The sequence below is a fragment of the Hippichthys cyanospilos genome, chromosome 2 (assembly GCF_059441005.1).
Source record: "Hippichthys cyanospilos isolate Australia breed blue-spotted pipefish chromosome 2, RoL_Hcya_1.0, whole genome shotgun sequence".
NCBI lineage: Eukaryota > Metazoa > Chordata > Actinopteri > Syngnathiformes > Syngnathidae > Hippichthys > Hippichthys cyanospilos.
In genome coordinates this window covers 5,263,377-5,291,094 of record NC_142370.1, presented here as the reverse complement: position 1 = coordinate 5,291,094, position 27,718 = coordinate 5,263,377, and the positions used below count along the sequence as shown (strand labels likewise).

Below are 27,718 nucleotides of genomic sequence, written 5' to 3'. Positions count from 1 at the left end.
TGATGGTTTTTAGGCCTCTCATGACAACACTCATATACAATACCTCTTTGGTTCATTGAATGGAAGTTTTAGAAAAATAACATTTGAAAATGTGATGTCCTGTGTTGGCAGCTTCACAGCTTCTCAGTGCAAATACTCTAATAACCAGTCATTGGAGGGTTTGCAGGACATACAGTAAAATAAGCCATTGAACAACATGGTAATATTGGGGAAAGCTTGCCAAGCAGACTAGAGAACATTAAAGCGGTGTAACTACTCACCATGCGTGCGCTTCAAGTATTGCTGATACTAATAGTTTGTCGCTGGCGTTCAGCTCGTCTATCGTGTGATCAAAATATGCTTAGCTTGGGTGGCACTTGTGTCTTTAACTAGTGAGGCGCCACCTAATGCTCACTGGAGGCATTTCGATTTGCAAGTGCTCTTAACTGTGAGGAGCTGTGCCCCGGCATGCGCTGTCATTTGAAAATCGGCCGCGAAGTCACAGAGATCAACTTCCAGCACACAACCATGCAAATACAGTGGTACCTTGACCTAGGGCCCCCCCCAGCCCATCCCACCCCACCCCACCCCCCGGGACCCCCCCCCCCCCTTATTTATTCATGCATTGAAAAAGAAGTTCATCGCAAAACGTAAAAATAAAAACATAATCAAAGCAAAAGTAAAGAAATTGGTTGTGTGATCAAAGTCAAAACTGACACACACACACACCGTGTGTCATATTTGTGTGTGTTTACGTGTATGGTCTACTGAGTGACATCACAAACTCTGTCTCCAGCTTCTGTTGGTTATACAGTAACCCCCGCTGTTCCTGGGGGACAGGGACCGAGGTTTATTATAGTTGAAGAGGACTAATAAAACAACTAACACCAAAATTAAAAATAAGTATTAAATAATCGTTTCAAAAAAATTAAGCTAACTGAAACGTTATGATGTATTTCTGAAACAGACCAAGTCTTACTTAGCAGAATTTGTTAAGGAAAATTTCAGTATTTGTTCATTTTTGTCAATTAATACTACCAGTTTTCACTCTCCATTTTAAGTCGGGCAGAAGAAGGAAGATCAGAGGGTCGTTTTAAGATGTAATGTACAAACAAATATTTAGTGACTTTTTTCTTTTATTTTTGCACTTCACAAATACCCCATATATTTCAAAAAACGAACAAAAACGAAAATGAAGCATTTTCAGAAGCAAAAAAAAAAAGCATCTAACATAATATAGGCTATGAGGCTAACAAACCTGCTCTAAATCTAACTGAATTTAAAAAGCAAAATCAAAATGAAAGAAAACACAGCAATAATTTGGAAAAAAAAATCAATAATTTGAAGAAAAAATCTCAAAACCCTCATAACCCTGAATGGGACTGTGAAGAGCAAACATCTGCAATTGATGCCCCATTACAGACACACACACACACACACACACACACACACACACACACACACACATACCAACATTAAAACAAGCAAACTAGGCAGAAGATGCCTCCAGAATTATTTTATAAACCTAATAGAAAATGTATTTTCTGGTTGAGACCAAAGAGCGATTTTTGCCCAATTTCATTTGTTGAGATTTTAAACCTTTTTTCAGCGTTTTAAAGGTTAAAGTAAGTTTTTGAAAGTGTTCAAATCTCAGATGGCGTGCCAACCTGCTATTGAAAAGAAAAAAATATATGTGTGTGTGTACATTCCACAAAAATGAAGACATGGGTGCCAAACGGGATGTGGGGGTCCACTGTATATTGTGCATTAGTGTATGGGATTTTCTTGTGCTCCCAGTGGCTGTTCCAGTAGTAGAGGTGGTGTGGTTGGGGGGATGGGGGGCATACCTTTGTGCCTGGCCAAATGTGCAGTAGATACTGAGCAACGGCTCAGTAAAGGTTTGTGTTACACCGTATATACTATATACTATGATGACGTAGAGTGGCATTAAATAAAACAATTCATTAAAACAAATGATAAATACCATGATGAATAAATACATATGGTGAAGAAATGTACACTTTTGAAGACGCTTACGTGTGTGTGTGCATGCTTGTGTTCAAACCGCCACTGCATGCTCTTTGTGTGTGTTTTTATTTTGTATTTTTTGTGGACACTTTTAGGTCAAGGTACCACTGCACATGAACAAACATAAATATATGTACAAACGTTAAGAGTGTACAGTTCTCCACATGGTCCGCCCGGTTCTGATTTGGTGAGCCGCACCGCGAAAGAGCTCAAGCGCAACCGCATTCCTCCACGATCATGTTGGGAACATCTCGTTTCACGATGTTGTACTCGTCATCGAAGTAGAGCATGGACATGGTGCTCAGCCTGGTCGGGATGCAACAAGAGTTCATAGAGCCGGGACTCATTCCCCTCATGCGATACTGGTTCACAACTGCCGTGTGGAAGGACGAGGCCGAGCTGGGGATGCCCGCCATGTAAGCGGGACACTTTCCTTCGCAGTAGTTCCCAAAGTAGCCAGACGGCGCTATTATCCAGTCGTTCCAGCCGATGAGTCGGAAGTCGATGTAAAACTGTTGGCGGCAGCACAGAGTTCCGCTGCCGTCACATTCCAGTCCTCGCTTCCGAATCCGATGTCTGGCGTCCACCTGCCGGGCCTGCACCACCAGAAAAGGCCGGTGCGACTCGTCGTTGCGGTTGAGGAGGACGGGCACCACGCCCGCCGCCTCGCAGCCGTCGCAGCGCACGTCCAGATTCTGCCGTCGATCACCTCGCTCAAACACCATGCGCACGGCGTGGGTCAGCGTGAAGGTGTGCCACCCGCTCCGTTTCAGCTCCACGCACTTCTCTACAAGGTTCCACTTGCTGCTCAGCCCCGGTTCCTGGTAATACACCTTCACCGTAACCTTCCGCCGTGACCGAGTCTCAGCGGGCGGCGGCAGCAACTTGAAGTAGAGCCAGAGGGAGGCCTGCGTCACATCTAGGTTCTGGTTGCCCTCGCTGGAAATCAGGAAAAACAAACTCGACTTGGATGTCACCAGGTCATCTGCAAAGAGTGGCATCACGGAGGAGTGAAAAAAGGGGAAGTTATGAGAACATTGTGCCTCAGATTTTGGTTGCGGTGTCTTTTCTTCCAAGTCGCTACGGCTGATTTAGAGTCAGACTGCTCCTCATAGCGGCCAATTAAAATTTGTTTCTTGAGGGTCAAACTCCAAGCACCCGGGGAAAACCCACACAGGCACGGGGAGAACGTGCAAACACCACACAAGTAGAGCGGCACTAGAATAGCATCTTCACTGTGAGGGAGACGTGCTAAGCACTCTCCCACCGCGCTGCCTCGTTTTACATGTTTCAATAAAATATACTATGCGTGATGCTGGGCCGGCTGTGTAGTTGAGGAAATTGTACAATTAGATTAGGGGTGTCAACCTCATTTTTGTCACGGGGCATTTTGTAGCGACGATTCCTCTCATTGGGCCGATATAATGAGGAAACCAAGTCAATTATGAATAGACTTTTAGTGTTACAGTACACGACACATTGAAGGCTGAGTAAGTTTTGAAATCAGAAGTAAAAGATAAGAGTTTGTTGATTTTCTGTTGAAGTGAAAAGTAACCAAAACATATTGCAAATGATCAACTTTATTATTTATTATAAATGGCTAGTTAAAATTTCGCAACAGAGTTTTTCAAGGGGAATTTTTCATGATTTTCTCTAGCTGATCACATAAAATGACATGGCGGACCTGATTTGGCCCCGGGGCCTTGAGTTTGACACCTGTGATTCAGATGGTCTTCACCATCACCACACCCCCCTGAGTGACACCACTCTGGCCGAATGTAGAAGCAGGTTCATGAGCTGTAGGCTCAGGCCAGAGTGGACACATGTAGTTACAGGTACAGTATACATGCTGATTGACAGTTGTCAGGTGAAGAAGATTAGAGCAATTACTGTATTCAAGAGTGAACTTTGTGAACTCGGAGTGGATCCGATTGAGACTGACATTGAGAAGCGCAGGTAAACCCAAAGCTTCATACACGGATGGACACATGCACACCCATGCCAAATGCAAGCGCATGTTCATGCCTTATTCAGGTAATGGTGGAAACAGACATTTCTCAAGGGGCACGGACACACACAGGCCGTCGCTTTCTGTCTTGATCTGTCCTTCCTCAAATGTTGCAGTCAGTTGGAAGCTTCTCAAGGTACTAATGCAGCCAATTGGCCGTAACTTTTGTTTACAGAAACATCTGAAACTTAAGACTGTCAAAGCTGACATCATGGCTCACGTTTTTCTTTCGGTAATGTGGCGACTTAGAAGCGTAAACTTTTACTGATGTACGTAAACGCGACACAAAGGGGTGTTGGCAACACCCACCAACCTAAGGTCAGTATTTGCACGACTCGTTAAAAAATGTTTGCGTTAAAAGTTTAATTTTTTATCAAACTAATATTTTTATAATATTGCACTATATTTTGATGAATTATTGAGTAGAGATTTTTTTTTAACAAAATCTCACTTTTTTTAAACTATAGTTAAACTATTCTTAACTATAACTCTTCGTAGATAATTTGTGCATACAACAGATTAAGTTCCACCCAACAGCCCATCCATCTCTTTTCTATTGCCGCTTATGCTCACAAGGGTTGCAGGCTGCTGGCGCCTATCCCAGCTGTCTTCGGAAACTCTGAACTGGTTGCCAGCCAATCGCAGAGCACACAGAGACGAACAACCATTCACGCAATCAATCACACCTAAGGGCAATTTAGTATGCCCAATTTGCCTGACACGCATGTTTTTGGAATGTGGGGGGGAAGGCGGAGTGTCCGGAGAGAACCCACGCGGACTCGGGGAGAACATGCAAACACCACACAGTAAGGCCGGAGGCAGCTGGATTCGAACTTGGGACCCGTTAACTGAAGCAGGCGTGCTATTCACTGCGCATCAGATTAAGTTGATCATGTAAATTGGTTGCATTAAAAATGCTAAACCACAGGTGTCAAACTAAAGGCCCGAGGGCCAGGTCTGGTCCAGCGCAGCATTTTGTGTGACCCGCAAAATGCTGATTTGACTTTAAGTTTCTGGCTAAAATACCAAACGTGCAAGTTGTCTTCAACTTTAGTTTTGAGGGGAGAAAAACAATTTTTTTTCCCAATCTCTCTTTTGAATAGTTTTTACTGGCATCTGATTTCAAAACTAGGTAAGTGTGCGACAAACACAGTCAAAAATGCTTTCAACAGTATTTTAGCGTATTTTGTCAATTGTCAGTTCTATTGATTATTCCATCTAATAACAGGAGCTGATTTGAGTTTGCCTAAACTGATGTTATTTCCCCCTCTGAGAAAAAATGAGAAAAGACCGATATGGTTGTATTTTAACGTTAGCCATGGTGTTTTTTGTTTGTTTTGTTTTGTTTTTTTATTGGTATTTGGTGTAAAATATTTGAAGGACCACTAGGCGACGCACCTTTTTCCGCAAAGCTAATGATCTCGGAACTCTCCTCCAGAACGTCGTTGCTCATTGGGTGCCCGTCCAAGTTGGGGATCTCCACCCTGCCGTCCTCCCGCAGCTTCCCGGCGTGCAGTTTTCGCAGTGCGGTCACCATGGCCGCTTTCGGTACCGGATGCGTGATGTTGGGCCGCTTCCTCATCTGCAATCGGCTCAGGATGTGTCTCTTGACCGCCTCCAACAAGTCGGCGTCCAGTCGGCCGGATTCGGCGGCCTCCTCCGGCTGAGCGACGCTGCAAGACGCGCAGCTATCCCGGGACTGTGTGTGCGTGCCCCCCACGGTCGCGGTATTGGGCGCAGTGGTGCAAAGGATGCAGAGGACGCAAGTCGACAGCACAGCCAATCGGAACAGCCAACAAGTCATTTTCTGTTCGAGAATGAAGTATAGAACTTTGTTCCCGCTTCGGTCACGCTTCAAGTCATAAAGTCCAAAGTGAAGTCCGGGGGGCACTCAGTTACATCACGCCAAACACTTTGCCACTCTTACTCTCGTGCGGCTGCGGAAAAGAGGACGACTCGCATTCATCGGGTAGGGAAACCTAACCCGAACCTTTCAACGTATTCAGCAAAATGCGGATCCATTCGAAAAGTTGCGCCGTTTCTTCACGAGTTCCCAAACACGGCTGCTGCACTGAGGCCGATGAAGAGGCGGGTGAGGACGAAGAGGAGGACGAAGAGAAGGAGGAGGTGAGCCAGCGAATGAGTCCATTCTGGCATCTGGGACTCACAACGCACCACACCACCAAGTCCTTCCAGACGCGAGTGGGAGTGGCCAGGGATGAGGTGGGTGGAGTTCCGGAGAAGTTCTCAATGACTGCTCACGTTTCACTTGAACTTGTTGGGGGTTCTTTCTTTCTTTCTTTCTTTCTTTCTTTCTTTCTTTCTTTCTTTCTTTCTTTCTTTCTTTCTTTCTTTCTTTCTGTCTTTCTTTCTTTCTTTCTTTCTGTCTTTCTTTCTTTCTTTCTTTCTTTCTTTCTTTCTTTCTTTCTTTCTTTCTTTCTTTCTTTCTTTCTTTCTTTCTTTCTTTCTTTCTTTCTTTCTTTTTAACTATTTGTGAAACAGTGCCCGGTACATCGGTTTCTCGCAGATCTTCTTGTTTTAGTGCTTGTCAGAGGTGAAACAATTGATTTGATTTAACTCTTTTGCCTGTTCTCTTACCTTTGAGGCGAAAGTCACGCAACATGTAATTATGTTACCGTAACTCCTTTTCTGCAACAGCACTTGTGCTAGCTACATTTGGACTGTAGAGCAGGGGTCCTCAAACTTTTTGGAGTCAGTGACCTCCCTTTTAAAGGGACACTGTCTTTCATTAAAAAGGAATAAATTAAATGATTATAAATTTCAAAAACATGCAAATAAATGTATTCTTAATGAACAGCGATATGTTTTAAATATAATCGTAGGTCTAGTTATCATTAAATTGTATTACATGGAGGGTGGCACTTTGGAGGCTGCCAAGTCTGTTTTAGCTACAGACAATGGTAAATGCAGCACGTCCTGCTGTTCATAATGAAAAACTGTTAAAACTTACACAATAAAAAAGCACATTTTCCAAGCATCCCCATTACAAATATTTGCGAAAAAAACTTAAAAATTAAAAAGTATTATTATATTCAAAAATGTAATAAGTGGCCTTTTGATTAACCAAAAGATTAAATTTGATATCAAGTATATTTGTTTGTACATAGGCTATGTGTAGAAAATAATACATGTAGAAAATAAAAATTGCCGGGTCAATTTCCAATGATTTAGTCAAAAACAGCATTATAAAACAAAATGCCACTTTAGCTTTGCTGGCTTCATCGCCTCCTTAGATAGCATTTGTAGACACAAAACGGGTTTTGACAAATTTCAAAATGAGTACATTTTTAAAAATAAAATCACTCATCAATTGCCACGGACGAATCTTCGCGTTTTGTAGGAGTCCGGACAATAGATTCTTAAGTACATTAAGGACGTTAATTTCCATACACTTAAGTATTAAATCGATATATAATTTCCTGGGATTTCTGGGATTGGCTACTCTTTAAAAAAAAAGAAAAAACGTAAAAGTACATCCCTGGCATTAAATGAGTTAAACTGGTTGAATTGTATTGTATTTGTATTGTATTTTTTCAGGCGAATTAAACTGTAAAACAATAAGCTACTGTTGCCAAAGGCAAATCAAACTCATGTCTCCAGTTTTAGACCGCATACCAGTTAAAACTTCAAAGCAGCTACACTGCAGTCAAAATACAAGCACACTTGTGCCTTGTAGTGAGAGACCCTCCTAACATTTTATTGTAAATCTGTTTAAAAACAAACAAAGAGGGGTGGAACAGTGGAAGACTGGTTAGCACGTCTGCTTCACAGTTCAAGGGTTCTGGGTTCAATTCCAGCTCCCCCTGGCCTTCCTTTGTGGAGTTTGCATGTTCTCCCTGTCCTCCCGTAGGTCTTCTCCGGGCTCTCCGGTCTCCACATTCCAAAAAGATGCATGGTAGGTGTACTGGACTCTCCAAATAGCCCTAAGGTGTGTGTGGTCGTGGAAGTGAATGCTTGTTTCTGTGTGCCCTGCGATAGGCTGAGAACCAGTCAAGGCTGAGATTAAGCAGCTATAGAAAATGCATGATTGGATTGCATGATCGATGGACGGATGGATGAATGGATGGATAGATATAAGTGAATTTATACGGTGTTTATTGACCAAACGGTGATTACTGACTCATCAGAAGTGAACAAATTGTGAAATAGTGCCCTCTTTCGTTGAAATACAGAGACTACAGAAATATAACGTGGTGAAACAGTGCCTTCCTGCGTTGACCTAGTAAAACTGCAGAGAAAGATACGGCAGTACTGCCTTCAGTCTCATCATTTCTTAATTTCAGTTGGGTAAGAATGAGTTGAAACGTCACCATCCTGGCATTAAACTCTTAGTATTCCGAACATTATTTCTCATTTAATATAACATGTAAATAATCGTGTCTTCAGTCTAAAAAAAAAACAAAGACGAATATTTATCGATAATAATTTAACTATTTGGAATCTGCGCGTTTTCCCATGATAAAATTCAAAAATGGAATTTTCCAGAGAGAAAAAGAAAAGAATCACAAACTAAAAAGAAAAAGAAAAGAATCACAAACTAAAGTTAAGGCCGTCCTTTGACGTCACATCCTGTTAGAGTGTCTGTCCTTTTCCAAAGATGACGATGAAATGATGTATCACTCGGGGGCACCTTTCCCAGAAATGTGAGGCAGTGAAATAGTCGTGAAAATCCGTATTTCTTTTGAACATTACTGCTTTGTGTGTAAAATGATCATAAATACATTTTGACTGCGTGAAATTTGCAGAATGTTTATCCATTGACAACCAACGGTCTCCGCCCCTGTGATGACATTATTAGCTGTCAGAGGTAATCCTCTTGTTACTATATCTTCTTTGGCTGCTTTGGCCACAACACAAGGTGGGGCACAAAAGTCTGCTGCTAGTCGAACTTGATTTTCTATCGATACGCTGTATGGCAGAGAACTTTGAAAACAAGTGAAGCAAGTAGTAGAAGGTGAGTTTTCTGAAGTTTTCTTTACTGTTTTAGTTCGCTCTATGGTTCTCCGATTTGCTGACAAGGAGTCATTCGTTTTAACTTGTTTCCCCCTGAGGGAGAGAAAGCGCTATCGGTACCAGCGTGTCACGTGAGCGTCACTGCAGGAGCCAATCGTGCTTTTTGGGGGCGTTCTGGGAATGGTTTTAATCCAATCAGCGTTAGTATTTGTTTTGAAGGCGGGAACTGCGTATCGGTATTTGCTGGCTTGTAGAAACTGGTTGGTTGCCTGTCAGTTCACTGGCAAACTTTAAAGTGACAATATGCAAGCTATAGACAGCTTTTCATTAAAAATGAAAAGTTTAAATTATTGTAACTTTAAAAAAAAACTGGCAAATAAAAGTGTTATTAAGGACCAACTGTATGTTTTAAATATAATTGTTGGTCAAGTTATGTTTAAATTATATTTCATGGGGGGTGGCACTCCTCCGGAGTTCGCCATATCTGTCAGAGCTACGGACAGTCGGAGGAGGATTGTGCTTTGTGGCATTTACCAAAAAGCCCCTAAACCTCCCACGGGCGCATGGGAAAAATTACACATACTACCTTTAAATTACTATTCCTGTTTGATTAACCCCTGGATGTCCGGAGATTTTTCACTAGCCTGGCCTTATTATCACCCAACTTGGGCTGACTTTGAAAGGGTCATAACATTGTCAAATATAAATATATATTTACTTTCAACCTCTAAAAATGTTCAGTGGCATCAGCCCTATCTATACATTTTTTGGGTTTTTTTTGGAGGGGGGGGTGGGCTATGCACAGGCTAAGCCAATCATGAAGTCTTTGAAAGACTTGCAAATGTCATAAGTTGGCTTCTAGCGCCACCCGATGGTTTTGGCGTGTCAACACAAAAATTTCTATTGCAATCCGTTCACCATTTGCCATTAAAAGGATTAATAAAAATCGGGAGAAATGCATGATAAAACCGTGTTTTTAATATGTCCAAAATTGATCATATTTCACATTTTAAATGGCAGTAAGTGAGTCTGACATGGGCTAAAGTTGACACCTATAGGGTGTAGCTCTCAACCTTCCGTTTGCAAGCATTTAGAAGGGACGGCAGCGTGGCCTATTGAAAGTCTTCATGTTTTGACGAATAACATTTTAGCCTCCTGGTGTTTTTTTTGTTTTTTTTTGTTGGGTCAACATTTCCCCCAGGGGTTAAAGTCTGCAATAGATTGGGTGTATTATGTCGATGCCAATATTTTGTTAATACAGCCTACTTTGCAGTAAGTAAAAAAAAAACCATATGTATCCATACAGTTGATATATGTTTTTGGTCTGACGGGATAGGCATGTACTGTATGTGCTAATAAAGTCTCTTGAACCTTGATTGAATTTGACTTTATTGAATGGAAATCTTCAAGCCTTAACGAAGCGCCAATGGCCGTCAGTAAGCATTACGAGATAACAGTCTTTCTCCTTAATCATTTCTAATGCAAGTTGGACATGTTTACAATAAGTGAAATAAGGTTCAGATGTTGTGGAGTGGGGTGGGCTTATATATGTTGTCGTGTATTTGAGGCTCATCCTGAAATTGGACCTTGGCTCAATAAATAATGTTAAACAATTCCCTATAACGGTCTGTGTTGGTTAGGTTGGTCTGTGCAGGTATAACTGTGGGGCATCATGGCCTCAAGCAAAAACAAGAACCCGACGTCCCTGGCGCTCCATAAGGTGATCATGGTAGGCAGCGGGGGTGTTGGAAAATCTGCCCTCACCTTACAATTTATGTATGACGAGGTGAGATTGTCGTTCTCGCGTTCCCTAATTGCCTCGTTTTCTAGCCTAGTTTTCCAAATCCACTCCATGATTTTGGTGCTTGCAGTTTGTGGAAGATTATGAGCCAACCAAGGCCGACAGCTACAGGAAGAAGGTGGTCCTAGATGGAGAGGACGTTCAAATCGACATTCTGGACACAGCGGGCCAGGAGGACTACGCTGCGATCAGAGACAACTATTTTCGCAGTGGAGAGGGCTTCCTGCTCGTATTTTCAATCACAGAATATGAGTCCTTCATGGCCACAACAGAGTTAAGGTGTGATCATCTTGTCACCCGATATGTGCACAACAAAAGAGGGACCTGAATGTTTAATCTGACCCTTAATGAATGGCCAGGCATGCAAGACACACACTTATATTAAACTATTTGGATATAATGCACTCAATTTAACAACTACCTAAAAATAACCTAATCTGAAAAATGCTGTTAGCCTAATAATAATCATATTCATATTAATACATACTGGTAATTGCGTAACCTCTGGGTTAAGTCATTCTACGTTTTGTGAAAAGAATTAAAAGGGGCGGGGGGTTAGGGTTAGGGTCAAATTTTGTGTATTAGCATGAGTGCATGGCTGCGAATCTACACCAATGTTGATTACAAGCCCACTCTCACAATTAGTTATAAATAACTATATTTAAAATATATCCCAATATATTTCTAAGGGTGCATCCATTTTTTTCTAGCCAATTCTCCTCACGAGGGTCGCTGGTTACTGTGTGTATATATGCGTATGTATGCATGTGCAGGTATATAGGTATATACAGGTATTCTTTTTATCTACTGTCATGAGTTAATCATTAATTATTTTTGTGAGTCAATTTGTGTAGTTGACAAAACGATGAAGGCCATATTGTAATGAGCATTATTGTCAGCATGAAAGTACACAATGCTGGATGGCTCTTGGTTAAAAAAATAACAAATGACATGCAACATTTTTTTTTTCCTTCACGTCAGGATGAAAATGATGCAAATTGAGAAAAGAGGATGCATATTTTGAATTTCAAAGAAGTTTGACTGATCAAAATAGTCTATTGTATGACATTGACAGAAAAATTTTACTTTTGCGCTTCCGTATATTTTAAAGTCTGTACTTTCAGATAATACATAACTTAAATCAGTACTTCTACTTTTACTCACCCCTTCTTTACACGAGTATCTGGACTTGCACTAGAGTAATGGAGTCAGTACTTTTTCCACCTGTAGTTCAAACAATCATGCTCAATGGCTGGAATTTGCAGGGAGCAGATTCTGCGTGTGAAAGAAGAGGAAACCATTCCCATGCTGCTAGTGGGCTGGAGACCTGGAGGACCGCCGAAAAGTTCACGTTGAAGAGGTGATGGAAAAAGTTAACGAGTGGCGTGTTCAGTACGTGGAAACTTCAGCCAAGACCAGAGCTAACGTGGATAAGGTATGCAAATTCCTGGAATTTTTACAATTAGAAATGCTGAGTTGCTTTTTGAATGGTCACTTATATGGGCCCCGCTATCCACTGGTCACGTTCCAAGCGGCGGCACCCAATAGATAGGTGCCTAATTTTTAAAAATCCAAACACTCGCCTGCTCTTTATTTATTTATGTTTATATTTACCACAAAAGTCATGTTGGATACACTCATAATCGCTGCTCAGTGATGAAACCGCAGTAAGTTGCTTTAATAGGCAGCATGCAGTGACGACAATTCAGTCGAAGGCACATGGCCCAGTCAAGTAGTAATGGGACTCACTGTGAGAAAAATGACATCTGTGAAGTGATCATTTACTTAAAACACAAATCTATAGTTGGGTGTTAGCTGTGGTAGTGGGTTTCATTCCCTTGTTCAATTCACCAAGTTCCCATTTGTAGCAATACCATGTTTTTCTCAGTTTTCAGTCTAAAGTTACCACAAACTCTGGCTATTAACAGCTCCATCCATCTCCGTATGCATCATTTTGCTGAAAGACAGCATGTATAGCAGCTACAAATGCTTTAACCCCTGAGGGAGATTTTGACCCAACTCTGGCTTTTTGATGTTTTTGATGTGTGATATCAAAAGAAAAACAAAAACAAAAAAAACACTAGGAGGCTAAAATTAAGCATAGTTTGTCAAAACCTGGCGACTTTCAATGTGGCACGCTGCCATCCCTTCTTAACGCTTGCAAACGGGAGATCGAGGTTTGTTTTCACTGTGGCCAGTTTAATATTTTTAAATAATGGAAGAGAAAATTGATAGGTGGAGGCGGTGAAGCGAGAGTGACGTGAAAGGGGGAAAAATAAAGAGGAGATGACAACGCTATTTAGTAGGCAGTAGAATTAGGACTCGCGATTTTACTCTTCGGGAATCTGAGAAGTTTCCTCCTCAAGTTTACAGATTGCGCAGCTCGGATAACGTATATGAATTTATTAGTATCAAGCTAACAGAGCTGCAAATAAAGAAAACGCTATGTAGGCTAAATTCTCATGAAGTGTGTGGCAGCTTCTATAGTTTATCAGCCTGCTTGTCATACAACTTTTTAGTGACAGGAGGGGGAGTGCAACCCCCCCCCATCCCAACATCATCAGTACAATTTGAATAAGCTACACCGTCTGCTGTCCCTTGGTATGAACCCAAACTTGTGGGCTGTTGATAAGGGATTTCGGACCCAGAACCTCCGTGACCTGGAACTCAAGAGTTCCTGGATTGTTTGGTGTGAAAGGGGCTAACCTTTTTGACATGTGGGCCGTGCCTTTGACATCCACATGTGCCTTAGCTGATCAAACACTGGTGTTATTCGTACACGGCATCAATGACATACACCAGTTACCACACCGGGGTTCAGTGGAGAACACACAACATCATCAAGGACAAGACACACCCACGAAACGATCTGTTTGAAATGCTGCCATCAGGCAGACGCGACAGGAGCCTGAGGGCCAGGACTGCCAGACTGGCAAACAGCTTCGACCCACAAGCCATCCAGATTTTCAACAAATCCCTCACAAACTAGTCTGCCTCCTACTGCATGCATAAACAATATCTTGCAGTAAAAATTTTGCACTACATGATTTTCTGCAATACATTATTAGCACTATTGTCTCTGTTTGTTGTTTATTGCTATTTATTTATTGCTCGATTGTGGAATGTAGTCCGCTGCTCGGGTAAGTAAACAGAATAAGAATTTCATTGTGTGGTACAACTATACATATGACAATAAATATCTTGAATGACTTCTCAAAAGTTTAGTGTTGAGTACTTTTACTACTATTAATCTGAAAAAGGTGGTATCAAGCATCCCTAAAAAAAAACTGAGTAAGTGTGCCTTTATTTAATAATCTACACCCATCGTACATGAAAATAAGACCAAATTTAATTAATAAAATGGGATTTGTCGTACATCAAAAATTTCCATTAACTCGCTATGTTAATTTACTGGATATCTTCCTTCTCTTTGCAACTCTTGACAAAAATGCACTCATGTTTACCTGGACCTTATGCATGCGTTGATAATCTTGTGTTACTTTCAGGTGTTTTTTGACCTAATGCGTGAAGTACGCATGAAGAAAATGGCTGAAAGCATGGACAAAAATGGGCCAAGCAGAAAGAAGAAGAAAAGACGCTGTTGCATACTTTAACACACTGAAGAACACACTGTCAACACATGCTGGAGATGGCCGACAATCACCTAGACAACTCCTCTTAATGAAGACTACCATTTCAGGATGAAATCATGTCACCTGAAGCGGCAGTGTGTGTGTTCCACATCAGAGCACAGATCACAGTTGGGGTTATTCAAAACAGTCCAAAGTGTATATTCACGTGTGTGTGGATTTTTGCTTACTTCTGTTCCCTTCAGTTTCACATCCCACTTTTGATTATGATTTTTTTTTTTGCATTCTACTCACGCTTTAGTGTTTAGCTACTAAAAATGACAAAGATCACTTCTGAATCAATTTGTTCACTATTCTATAGACATTATAACGCGGCAAAACCATTGTTTGATAATTAAAGAATCTCATGTTTTTTTGTATTGTGTCATCATTCAGCTGATGCATTCCACTCGATCGTATCAATACAATTTAATAATTTGAGGCAGAATTATGTTATCAGTTTAATGGGTCATCAGACATATGGCTACACAACACTCATTTTCCCTGTGTTTTTTCTTCTGAAATCATTGATTCTAGTCACCAACTTTCTAGTCAGTCAACTTTTTGTTCGCTCATCTGTAAAGTGTTTTGATTTGGAACCAAAAGGCTACATTCTCTTTTTTTCTCGAGGGTTACAAACCCTAATCTGATCTGTTAGTTATATTCGAATTGTGTGTATCTCTTTTAAAGAAAAAGAGGTAAGGGCATTCTCCATTGGTTTCTTTAGTGTAATGGTTATCACATTCGCCTTGCACTCAAAAGGTCCCCAGCTCAAAACTGAGCAGAGCATTTCTTTAGACACATCTTCTTTTTATGCCGGCGATAAAGGATTGCATCAATTTATTTTACAAAAAACAGATAAACAAATTGTTTCTGCTGTGTAGTGGTTATCACATTCGCCTCACACAGGAAAGGTCTTCGGCTCAAAACTGGGCCGAAACATTTCTTTCTACATATCTTCATTGTATGCTGGCGGCACAGGATTCTTTGTATTTATTTGACAGAAAATCAGGTGAAAATGCTGTCCAAGGATTTCTGTAGTGTAGTGTTTATCACATTCGCCTCACATGCAAAAGGTCCCCAGCTCAAAATTGGGCAGAAGCGCTTCTTTCCATACACCTTTTTATGCTGGTGACACAGGATTGCCCGTATTTATTTTACAAAAAAAACAGGCAAACATATTTTCCTTAGGTTTCTGTAGTGCAGTAGTTATCACATTCGCCTCACACGTGAAAGGTCCCCAGCTCAAAACTGGGCAGAAATATTTCTTTCGTCACGTCATCTTGTTATGCTGGCAACCCACGATTGCGTCTGTTTAGTTTACAAAAAACAGGTAAACAAACTCTCCCCAGGTCCCCAGTTCAAAACTAAGCAGAAACATTTCTTTCCACACAACATTTTTTTATGGTGCCGACACAGGATTGCATGTATTTACAGAAAATCGGGTAAACCTATTCTTCATGCGTTTCTGTAGGGTAGTGGTTTTCACATTTGCCTCAAAGCACAAAAATGTCCAGAATTTCTTTCTTCATATCTTCATTTTATGCTGGTGACACAGCATAGCATGGCTACATTTGACAGAAAAGCAGGTAAACATTCTCCATGGGTTTCTTGAGTGTAGCGGTTATCACATTTGCTTCACCCATGAACGGCCCTCAGCTCAAATCAGGGCAGAAACATTTCTTTCTACACGTCTTCTTTTTATTCTGGTTAGGATTGCTGTGAGTTTATTTTAAAAAAAAGCAGGGAGCACAGTGTTGCTGGTTTCTCTGCTGTAGTTGTTAACACATTCGTCTTACATGTGAAAGGTCTTCAGAAAAGGACTGGGCAGAAGCTGACTTTCAAGGTGTCCTGCATTTATTTTGTGCTGGCAACACAGGATTGTGTGTAGTGTATTTATTTGACAGAAAACCAGGTAAATACATTCTCCATGGGCCAGAGGTAGATCAGAAATGTATTAGGTAAAGGTTGTGAATATGTATAAGTAAATGTGATTTCTTAATTTTCTATCTTTAATAAATTCAGAAAATGTCAAATGCAGTCGCGGTTCGTGCATTTCACACTTACGTCTTCAGTGATGTCCGACTCGAATAAATACCCCTCATAATAACAGAGAAAGCATATATAGAAGTACACGTACGCATTACTGGGCATTGCATCACCTTAATCGTGTACAACATGGGCTATTTTCCAGAGCATTTAAACATCAATAACCCCACATCAGCAATTTAAACTTAACACTATATGTGATACTGTCAAAACTCGAAAATAAAACGGAATTCAAAATGAACTGTCCACAGAATATTATGAAATCCACCAAAAGCAGGCAAGCTTTATCAAGATTGTACGCTAAATTACAAATGACAGTTTCATATAAGAAGAACATCAATGTATTTATTTATCATTGATTGAACATAAACAAAATAAAATTACAAAAACATATGAAAAAAATACATAAATAAAATGCTTGCACTCACCAAAATGGCTGTCTCCCAAAACACTTATTTCAAGACAAAATCCATTCTTCTCTTTCCTCAAGAAGACTTCACTGACTTGCTTGTATAGTTTGCCTGTGAGTTTCAGTTCCAACACTAAATCCTTTTCTATCGTATGTTTTAATTTGCTTTAAGAAAGGCCGAGAATGACCGCTCAACAGAAGCATAGGACACAGGAATTGTCACAGCCAAGCTCAGTTGACCTGCATAGCGCTGCTTCCCACGCTCAGTATCCAATCACAGAGGCGTACATGCCACGTTGAATGTGAGGCTTTCTAGCTGGCCTCACTGTCGCCACCTCATGATCCGATTGGCTATTCCAATTGTCTATTAACTATGTGCCTGTTCACAAACAGTGCACGGACGCACGCAACGGTTGATTGTGAAGGCCTCAGGCAGATTTCATACTGCTTGGTGATACAAGTTAGCTGAATTCTGATTGGATAAAAACTCTAACCTAAAACTACATCACTGGAAGGAGCGTTGCCAAATAGATATAATATGACATGAAGAAAACAGAATATGGTCGTTTTATATATATATATATATATATATATATATATATATATATATATATATATATATATATATATATATATATATATATATATATATATATATATATATATATATATATTAAAGAATTTTGAAGTAAGAGATGAATTTAATTGGACAGTTTGAAATGAAGATATAACATGATAACTGTATTTATTTTTGGGAGGTTTCCATATCAAACACGTTTGTTGTGACACGAGCTTTATTTGTAATGGGAGCGTTTGTGGACGAAGAGAAAAAAAACACACACACAAGACAAACTCACAAAGACATGCTTCATTCCAGAACGCGACAAATTTTATATCGACATGACACAGGGTGGGAGGAAGAAACGTGGCATTGTGCACATTGGAAAACAAATACCAGTCTGCACACATTAGACATTAGGGGATTTTTGTCAGCTCCGTGTCATCCTTTATTGACTAAACATTGAAAGTAACCATATGCCAACCTTGTGTGTGTGTGTGTGTGTGTGTGTGTGTGTGTGTGTGTGTGTGTGTGTTTAATGTGTGCGTGTGTTTCAGTATAACAAAGTTTGGAACAGAAACCAAAACAAAGAACTGGAATCGGAACCAGAGGCATTTAAGTACAAATTAAAATAAATATGTACTTTTCCTTAATCCAGTGCTTCTCAGTTATTTTTGGCAAAGCACCCCCCCCCAAAAAAAAAAGAGTGAAAACCTTTCAGGCCCCCCCACATCCACTTGAGGCTGTGACTGCAAATACGATCATTATTTATAAAAATAAAAACAACAAAAAAAGATAAACATAGACCTAAAATTGTACTCTTCTAACATTATCTTACAAAGCAATTTAAAGAAACTTTCAACAAACGTTAACTTTTTAGCCTAAATTTTAGCTTTTAAGCCTGTTCCTTGGGGTCATCTGCGCCTTCCCTGGCATCGCCTTGTGACCCTCCAAGGCAGCCCACCCAACTATTTGAGAAGGCCTGCTTTAATGCTAGCTAGCAATGGTAGAAATGCTCATTGCCAGCCACAACGGCTACTATTGATGTTTAAAAAAGTACATTTAGAACTCTCTGTCTGAGCAGTGCCAATAGTTGCTAATGTCACTAATGACAAAGGCAACCACATTTTTGCGAGGAAAATTGTCAAATTCAACATTAATTTCCTTGGCAAGCATGCACTCTTCTTTGATATACCACCGGGGGCCATGACCAGAGTGTGATGTGTAAGATCTTTAACTCATTCAATGCCAGAGATGTATTTTCACATTCTTAAGGAGTCCGTACATTTAATCCCAGATACTTAAGTACTGATTTAATACTTAAGTATCTGGAAATTGATGTGCTTAATTCACTTAGGTATCTGGAAATTGATGTGCTCAATTCACTTAAGTATCGATGTAATACTTAAGTATTTGGGATTCAATGTCTAGACTCTTAAAAAACGTGAAAATACGTCCCTGGCATTGAATGAGTTAAAACCTTAGACTCACTGCCCTTACACCTCAGACGTTGGTATGGAATTATCTTGTACATTAAGCCAAACTACAACAGATGTGTGAATACCCATTACCAAAAGCCGAATCTGCTTTTTGTAATTTCTGCCTGAAGGGGGCAAGCTGTGGAAACGTGGCAAATGACCAGACGAGGCTATGAAGGCAAATCATGTTTGATGGTTGCGTTTGATGATGGTTACGTACGTCACGGCAGTTCTATGAGCCCAGGGTGGGCCCAGCACCGGCTTGTTGTGTGTGGAAAAGTTGCTAAATGCCACTAGATTGTGTAGATAGGTGTGTAATGAACCGCTCGGATGCCATTTCATCTTATTGCTACCATCCATATACCCACTGCCATTTTTCAAAAAGCTGTGGGAGGCATTGTCCCAACAGGAGTGAAAGGAGTGACAACCAGCGTTTATTTGAACCTTGCTGATAAAACTTTGATTGGAATGACTTCGTATTTTCTAATATAGGCTACGGAGTAAATGTTTTCGGCAGGTGGTGTGCCTTGAGATTTTTCCAAAGGAAAAAAGTGTGCTTTGGCTCAGAAAAGGTTGAAAAACGTTGATCTAACAGTCAACAGTAAAAATAATATCAAACTTTTTACGTTAGTTCAATTCACTTTATACTTTTTGTACTTGGACTCATGGTAAATGAGTTGAATAAGGATTTCGGAAATACAGTTTGTGTTTAAACACAAATATCTGCACTTTTACTTAAGTGCTTTTACCCCCTCTGGTGATACGACAACACCTCTACGAATGTTTTAAAGGATGTGACGTATCACACGAATTCTAAGGGAAGTGGATAAGCTGTAGTTGGTGTCCTCGTCTCCAGTAAGGGGAGACGTTGTGAAACGGTTCATGGTGTTCAGTAGTCTGAGCAAGAATGTCTAAGGACTGATGTTGGAATGACTCTTTAGGCACTACTGTAACAACGTTGGTCGGAGTTGTACAAAGACGACTCATGAGTCTGATAAGAGTGAGTTGTATTTTGAAATCTAAAATAGTTTGGGTGGTTTATTTTGAAATGCGCAACACTAGCAGGAAACACATTGCGGGGAATAACGCTTGTTTCTCCTTCGTTTGTGCTGTGGATCCAGTCTGCCAGGGATGCACCTCGGTGCACGGGACGGGGCAGCGGTCGAACGCAACCCAACAACCGTGGCGAATTGATCGCTTTAAAGGCCGCCGGAGTGTTTTTTGCAAGCGAGTTACAGAGTCTGATCGTCGGGCGGCGGAGACAAGCAAGACAAGGATCGGGAGGGAGCAGACACGAACGAACCTCTCCGGGTAGGACCCATTAACCAGCTGTTCTTAAGCCAGATGTTTGTGTCGGCATAATATTAACGGGACTTGTGATTGCTGTCCTTGAAAGCGACTTTATTGGAAAACCCATCTAAACCGGGAAGCTACGGCTAGCTAGTTAGCTTTAGCCGGGGTCCAGCTAGCAGCCGGGGTAGCCTGCTAGCTGCAAGGCCGTTATACTCTACTGTATTTTGTTGTACTAAATTCTTCATGACCGGACGTGGCACCGCAATCTTGCATTTGAAGCCCATAAATCGGCCACACTTTCCCTCTCCTTTCATTTTTCTGCCTAGTCGAGACATGGAGACGTCTTGCTCTTGCTGCTGCACATCTGTCAGCGCCCCCGAGTCAGGAGCTGGGAGACGCCGGGGACCGAGTGCCCGCAGCGGCCAGTAACTACGGCACTGCTCAGTGGCTGTGAGTACGATCGAGGTGGATAGCAAAACATGTGTATGCGATTTTTAGTGTGATGCTGAGCAGCTCGTGTGTTCAGCTCTTCAGCAAACGTCCCGTTCCTCCTGGAAAAAGCCCCTGCAGCAATGAATTACCAGCAGCACCTCGTCAATTCGGCCGCCATCCGATCCGAAATCCAGAGGTTTGAGTCCGTCCATCCAAACATCTACTCCATCTACGAGCTGCTGGAGCGCGTGGACGAGCCGTTGCTTCAGAACCAGATCCGGGAGCATGTCATCGCCATTGAAGGTAGGAGTCTATCCGTTCCGTCTACTTCAAAGAGATGTCTAAGAATTCTTTGAAATTGTGTTGCGCTGTGGGATTTGGTCACTGTGGGATTTGGCACTGGCAGCTGTGTTATTTAGGACCTAGTGAGTGGTATCTGCTCCGAAGGTAAAGAACTCTATAGTAGGTGTTTTTGTGTGAAGAACAGTAATTTAAGATGCAAGGAATGCAAAGTGGATTTAGAGGAAAATTTTAAACCCCGAAGCCACCCACCCATGGATAAACTGCACGTGGGATGTTATTGACTTACAATTAGGGACGTCATGCACAATTCAGGTATGTCAAATGGCCACTGTACAGTATACACAACGGTGGCAGTAGGTATGGATAGCTGTTCCAATCTTGTTTTGGATTTTTTTTTTTTTTTTTTTACAGTTCCATCAGTACAATACAATTCGTGGCCAATATTTTTGTTTGTCGCCAGGTGTTGGTCACATGCTTCATCGTCTAATTTGGACATATACAATCCTTGACCTGTCTTGCTTTTTAACATCCTTTACAATACAATTTCATTATACTCGTATTCACAGTGGAAACACATAGGCCAGTGTCTTTAAGACAACGCACCCCCAGGCTGTGTTCTTGTCAAATTACAGTCATTTGTAAAAATCTACATTGTTTTATTGTCATGGTGTAAACGTTATGATAGAATTTTTACAATCTGAGTTAGAACATTCATCCTGACTCTGACCGTTCCTGTAGAACTCCTATAGTCTGCACATCCTGCTGCGGTTGTTTGTACCAACATGCAAATTTCCAGTGAGTCTCATTCCTGTCCCGATTGGCTGTCCTGGTTTCTGCACAGCGGCCATCAGATGGTGTTAAGTACGGCTTCATTCATTTTCATCCATGCTTTTTGAGTGAATATTGGCGCCTGTAGAGTGGCTCATTCAGCAAGTTCCAAAACGCCAAAGCAGCAGAAGAGCATCACTTGATTTCAACTTTCTCAGTTAAAGGAAGGGGGATTGCAATTGTACTTTTCACATTTGCACATTTGTTAGTATAAGTGTTCAAGTGAAGCCGTCGCTTACGTAATGCAGCGGCGGAAATCTCTGCATCTTTTGTCCATAATGCCTGCCTAAACCCCACCCCCATGCAGATTAGGGCCAAGCGTAGACATTCAATTCCCCTCAGTTAAGTGCTTGTGTATTTTCTGCGCATCATCATCTGGTGCCCTGCAGGCCCTCTTCTTTGTGCATAAAGCTAAGTGAGTGCTTGATGGAATACCGATGTGATGATTCTCATGCTCATCGAGGCACAGTGGTTCTATTGCCATGGCTGTGGTACTATGTTGATTGCAATTGGTTACTTATTTTTCCGTTTTGCTTGGTGGAGTGATTGGTTGGATTTTAAAGTTTCAAGATTTGAAAGAATCATGGGCACAACAACAGTAAGAATCCAAATAAATGTTTACACAAACAAACAAGGAATAAAACATTTGCCAGACAAGAAAGTGATTCCTGGATTAAAAGGACAGGGGTAATAATTGTTAAGGTCCATGAAATCGATCTGTAATCATATATGGTGCTAATATGCCCTGGCACAGAAAACAATGAGTTGGTTTCACTTATTTTTATTTTTTTTTTCAATCACACCTAAAGGTAACAAGATAACATAAAAGTACAGCCAACTGTCATACATATAATACCGTAACTCCCCAACTATAAGATGCATATGTGTATAAACCGCACCCTTTATTTTGGGGTCAAATTCTGGTATGGTGGGGCCCCGTGTTACAAGATTAATCCGTTCTGCAGTTGGGCTCGTAAGGTGAATTCATCGTATGGCGGGCAATCCAAACCTATGTTAAATAGCTAATGCGTTTAGAACCCTAGGTAAAAACATCAAAATTGTGCATACATATTAAAAATTGCTACCAAAATAGTATAGTAAGTGCTACGTATATATAATATACATGTATACAATCAGAAAACATTATGAATAAAAAATATTGAAAGGATTTATTTCCTTTTGCGTGGCGCTTGTTATGCCCATATTCCCTAGTAAGGGTAGCCTAGGCTAGGCTAGCTTCATATTTCTTGATTATCTCCAGCTTCATTTCCATATAAATCATCTACTTATTTCTCTCTTTAACATCACTAGCAATCTTGGGAGCCATGGCTAACCCATTCAAGTCGGAATTAAGCAATAAAATGCACTATAAATATGGTTTTGTAACCATTCACGATAGAACAAAGCTTTACCATTCCGCGATTTTGAAACAAGTGAGGCCGACCAATAGCAGACCAGCATCTCCGTGAGGGGACTCCAACCAATAGCAGACTAGCATTATAGAGTGATGCATTGCATGAAGGCATTGGCGGCAACGGAAAATAAGTGCAATTACCTAAAAATGCCTGCAGATGAAGACAGAACAACTCAAATACAGCCAACCCCCCAGGGTCATGACAGCTGTTTTTGTCACAAAGCAGGGAAAATACCTTAAAGAGGGGAGGAAAATACTCAGTATCCCACTTTGCAACATGAAAAAAATGTAAGCCAGGGACGCTGTAACCTGGGGGTCCACTGTATTTTCTATGTTACTGCGAAAAGCTTCACCAACTCTTTGGCAACAATCTAAAAACTATAGCAAAACAGAATAAACCCAATCTTTTGCTTTGTTCATATCAGTAAGTTATAAATTTGTTGTGCGTGAAGCATGTTTCAAATTTCCACACATTGTGAGCAGTCAGTGGTATTTTACCATAAATACCCGAAGTTAAGCAGCATCTACATTTCACAAAGTTTGTGATTGTGTGCCAAAAGACTGGAATAAATAAATGGGTCAAATGGATTACATTTCTCTAACCGGTGCACTCTTAATTGAACAAGCTGGAGACATAACTTTCTCCTTTTAGTCATATTTCTGTGTGTAAACAATGATGGACTCGGACATTGGTTCAGTCTGCCCGCTTCTTTTATTGAAACTAATACAGTAACAACCTGTGAAGGAAATCATATATTAGGTTGTTATCATTATGTGCTTATTTCTTGTCTAGAATAGTGTGCATTGCTATCCATGTGTGCAGTCCGAGTTCATCTCGCCCCAGTCCTTAGATAAAGCTGTTGACGCAGGAAAGTGTGAGCTGGGACCTTGGCCCTGCTGTTGGTGGCGCCCGACTGGCTCTTTTTGTTATGTCTTGTACTGTGCAATGCTTTGCTGAATTCATAAAAAGCAGGCAGGGGTGCTTGGGCAGTTGAATTACTGTTGGAGAACGCACGAGTTCATTTGTCCAAGCTTTTTACCTATCCATGGTATAGAAAAGTCAATCTTGGCTGGTCTGAGTTACTCTTTTTGCTGCTTAACAGCTAGGCTTGTCCTAGTCTTCTTTTAGAGATTTCTCTGACACAACCTCAGCTAACACGAGCTGCTGTTCGCTTCAACAGGGACTGGCTGCTAACAGTCAACTGACGTCTGCCTGTTACGGTAATTACTGTAAGAATACTGCTGATATAAAAATGCGCATCTGTGCGTCAAAACTTGTCTTATGTGGCTGACAGATCAAGCTTCCTGGAATGGTATCAAATTAAAAAGAATATATTTAATTTTTTAAAAGGTACCAAAGTTAAGTTAACAAACTTTTGGCCTTTATTATTTTTGGAAAAAAAAAGGCCTGTCTTATATTTGGGGAATTCCGATAAAGTACAGTGGGCCCCCGGTTTACGAGCCCAATCCGTTCCACGGTTGGGATCGTAATGCGAATTCACCATATGGGCAATCCACCACTTTTCCTTTTCATTAATCCGCTTGCTAGATGCCCATTAGCAAGCAAATCTACACACAAGATGTGAATGTTTGAAAAGTGGGAGTGAGATTATGAATTTTAATGTGTTTACTGTCAGTGCGGTTGGTGTCAGTGTTTTAGCAACATACTGACACAAAAAACAGATTGCACTTGCTTCTTGTGTCCCTCTCAGTCCAGCCTGTGTCGTTTCAGACACCCTGCTGAGTCTTCGGTCTTTGTCCCTTCAACCTTGTGTTCAGTGGGATCACAAATCCTCCTCCTCTTTCGAAACATGAGGGTCAAAGCATGACTGACATTTTCTTTTTTTTTTTCCTCTCCTTTGGTCTTCTGTAAATATAATGATGATGTCTCACCATAAGTTCACTGTTGACATGTATGTCCATTTTACGGGTTCATTACTTAAGATTGTGTGAAGTCGAGAAAGTAAGTTGATGGACCTTGACTAGTGTCATTTCTATTTATTTTTCAATAGTGGTATTAACAAAAATTACAGGGGGAGAGACTGTTATGCAATGATCTATATCTAATTATAATAGCCTGCTCATACACCAAATGTATACAGAATTACACGTTGAAGGAGAAGAGCTTGGTTTTTGGCTTTTTGCTAAGTCAGTCAGATAACTTTCAACACATTGGCCTGATTATGATCCCGATCATTTGAATCAGGTGTGTCGGGGAAAAAAATCTCAAAAACATACAAGGACCATGTCTGGACACCCCTCTTATTACCCCCCTACCTTTTTTTTTTTTTTCAATTGAGCGTAATTTTAAAAACGATTAGATAACTTACAAAACAAGGTTACAGTTGTTACTCAAAAGGCGTAGGTTTAAGTTCAAAAAACGTATAAATAACCCGCTCCTTGCTTTCCAAATTAAATACAATGTTTTACAAATACAATAGAATCCGTGTTCTCATCATGCTACATGCATTTTTCATTTGCTCGTTCAAATATTATTCCCATGGAGCAAAATATACGTTAAAATCAGGTTGCAGCATTTTTTTTTCCATTTAGGATTTTATAGGTAATATTTGTGAGGAATCACAACTAAAAAATATGAAAATAAAACACAAATCTTCAGAAAGCTTTATAAGAATCTACAGATTATGTTTATATCATGTTTCCCAAAGAACAGGATCTTGGTTTTTAGTGTTTCTTGCAAACCAATTTTGTAGCTTACGCCTCTCATTTATTTCCTCGGTCATGGGTTTTTCAAGATTTTCACCCGGGTATATGATTGTGGTATCATCCACAAATTGAACAAATGTTAGTTTTTAAGATGCAAAATAATATAGGTCATTGATACATAAAAGGAAGAGCTTTGGCACCAGTGCTGAACCCTGGCGGCCTCCGCTCACAATGCTCTCACACACAATTATTTTTTAAGCTAATTGGGGATCGATATTTAGAAAGTAATCATTAAAATCATTTATTTATTCATTTGTTTATCTGAAATGGTCACAGTTGTTGGTCCTTTTTGCAGAATCGGCATTTGTGATTCTCCATAGGTCTTTGAAGTTATCCTTATTCTTTAGTCGCATTAAATGTCTGGCTGTTGTATTTTATTTATCAAGAATTATACGTACAACAGCTTCTCTTTCTTTCAAGAGTTTTCTAATCCTTTGCCTATCCATAACTGTGCCAAGCAGGACATTGCCTTGTCTGAAATACACTTTCAGACAGCTGTTGCGTTTGGCACAATCAGTATAGTATTGTAGATGTGTGGTGATTGCTTTCAACTCAAAAGACTTCAGGCTGTGAGTCTCAGGTGTTGTTCACTCTCCATTTACAGACCATAGCTTTTACACCCCTGGTGTTACCTCAAAGGGGGCAAATTAGTGGGTACTGGACATGAACACCCCATTTCGAATGGGTACCTACACACATGAGCTCAGAGGTTGGAGGCCACTCACAGGTAGGTCACTAGATGAGCTGACTTTAGCCTTCCAGATGAAAGCTCTGGAGGTCGTATGAGTTTGCGTCATTTTGGCAGCTGCGCCTTACCGAGGCCGCTGGCTTCCCTGCTCTCCAAATACTCCCCCCGTGTAGGGAAGCGCCGGACACTGACCCAAACAATAGCAGAGGCAAGTCCCACACGGATCACATGCAGGTGTAAAAATAGACTTCCTGTCCTCGGCGTAACAATGCTCCTGCATCTTCCTGTGAGGTTGGCAAGCGGGTACCCAGCGAAAAAAAGTGATTTGAGTCGCACAGTCCGCCGTGGTCCAAATTCTTATGCATATAGGATTAACATTAGTGTATTACTATTCATTTTTACTATTTTATTATTGTTTGAGTTGTAGCTGTTTATTTGAAATTGCAGGTGTTAGTTTCCGTGTCGTTAATTTCAACAGTAACCTGAATTTACTCATTGGGGATATCTTTTGTTTTGAAGAATCTCACATCACATTTCAAGCACACAACAAAATAGCCAACTCACTGTTAAGTGCACTGTATTGTGGATAGGGAATGATCTGAAATCTGATTCCTGGAGCCACGCCTCCAACAACAAAGCATTATGGAGGAAGAGAAGTCTGAAAAGTGTGTAAAGATTAGATTTCCCCTGAAACACAAGACTTGCGAGAAGACAATGTCATACAGATGGAATCAATCGTACCTCTAAGTGGGTAGTGTCTCTAAGTTTAGAACCTGCACATTTGTTCAGTCATGCTCAAGTGTTCTCAATCTTCCTCTGTTTGAAACTGAACCATTTCATACATAATCTTTTTTTGTTTGCTTGTTGGTTTTCTTGTGACAATTTGAGTTCATTTATATTGGTTTATTGATCTGCATAAGATTATGGTCACACTTCGAACGTGCCACATTGCAGTCTGTGGCTCCAAGTCTGACTGCCATTTTTTTCCCTTTTCCTTTTCAGTCTGGTCTCTGTGCACTGGTCCAACATGTATTTACTTTGAACTGTAATTCACCATTTATTTTTAGTAAGCATTTATTTATACTCAGCAATGACATCTCGTGGCAGTAGTTGACCTCG

At 40.7% G+C, this 27,718-nt stretch overlaps 2 protein-coding genes and 1 pseudogene across 3 annotated transcripts in view; 2 read left to right on the top strand and 1 right to left on the bottom strand.

Moving 5' to 3' along the window:
* Positions 1–604: 604 nt before the first annotated feature.
* On the bottom strand, positions 605–6,181 carry LOC148426971 (inhibin beta B chain). The gene is made up of 2 exons (XM_088408994.1): positions 5,414–6,181; positions 605–2,992 (listed from the first exon to the last, which is right to left on the bottom strand). The coding sequence occupies exons 1-2, from the start codon at positions 5,817–5,819 to the stop codon at positions 2,217–2,219; spliced, it is 1,182 nt and encodes a 393-aa protein (XP_088265120.1). The 5' UTR covers positions 5,820–6,181; the 3' UTR covers positions 605–2,216.
* Positions 6,182–8,846: 2,665 nt separating this feature from the next.
* On the top strand, positions 8,847–14,795 carry LOC148426970 (ras-related protein O-RAL-like; annotated as a pseudogene). Its single transcript, XR_015864259.1, has 5 exons — positions 8,847–8,990; positions 10,630–10,775; positions 10,861–11,069; positions 12,056–12,225; positions 14,297–14,795. The product of XR_015864259.1 is annotated as a ras-related protein O-RAL-like (transcript).
* A 5,018-nt stretch (positions 14,796–19,813) lies between these two features.
* Positions 19,814–27,718, top strand: part of agap1 (ArfGAP with GTPase domain, ankyrin repeat and PH domain 1) — a 91,658-nt gene continuing 83,753 nt past the window's right edge. The window contains exons 1-4 of the mRNA XM_088407373.1: positions 19,814–19,914; positions 20,036–20,225; positions 20,534–20,657; positions 20,734–20,942. Of these exons, the coding sequence (XP_088263499.1) occupies positions 19,900–19,914; positions 20,036–20,225; positions 20,534–20,657; positions 20,734–20,942 (538 nt within the window). The 5' untranslated portion in view covers positions 19,814–19,899. The remainder of the gene's footprint in view (positions 19,915–20,035; positions 20,226–20,533; positions 20,658–20,733; positions 20,943–27,718) is intronic.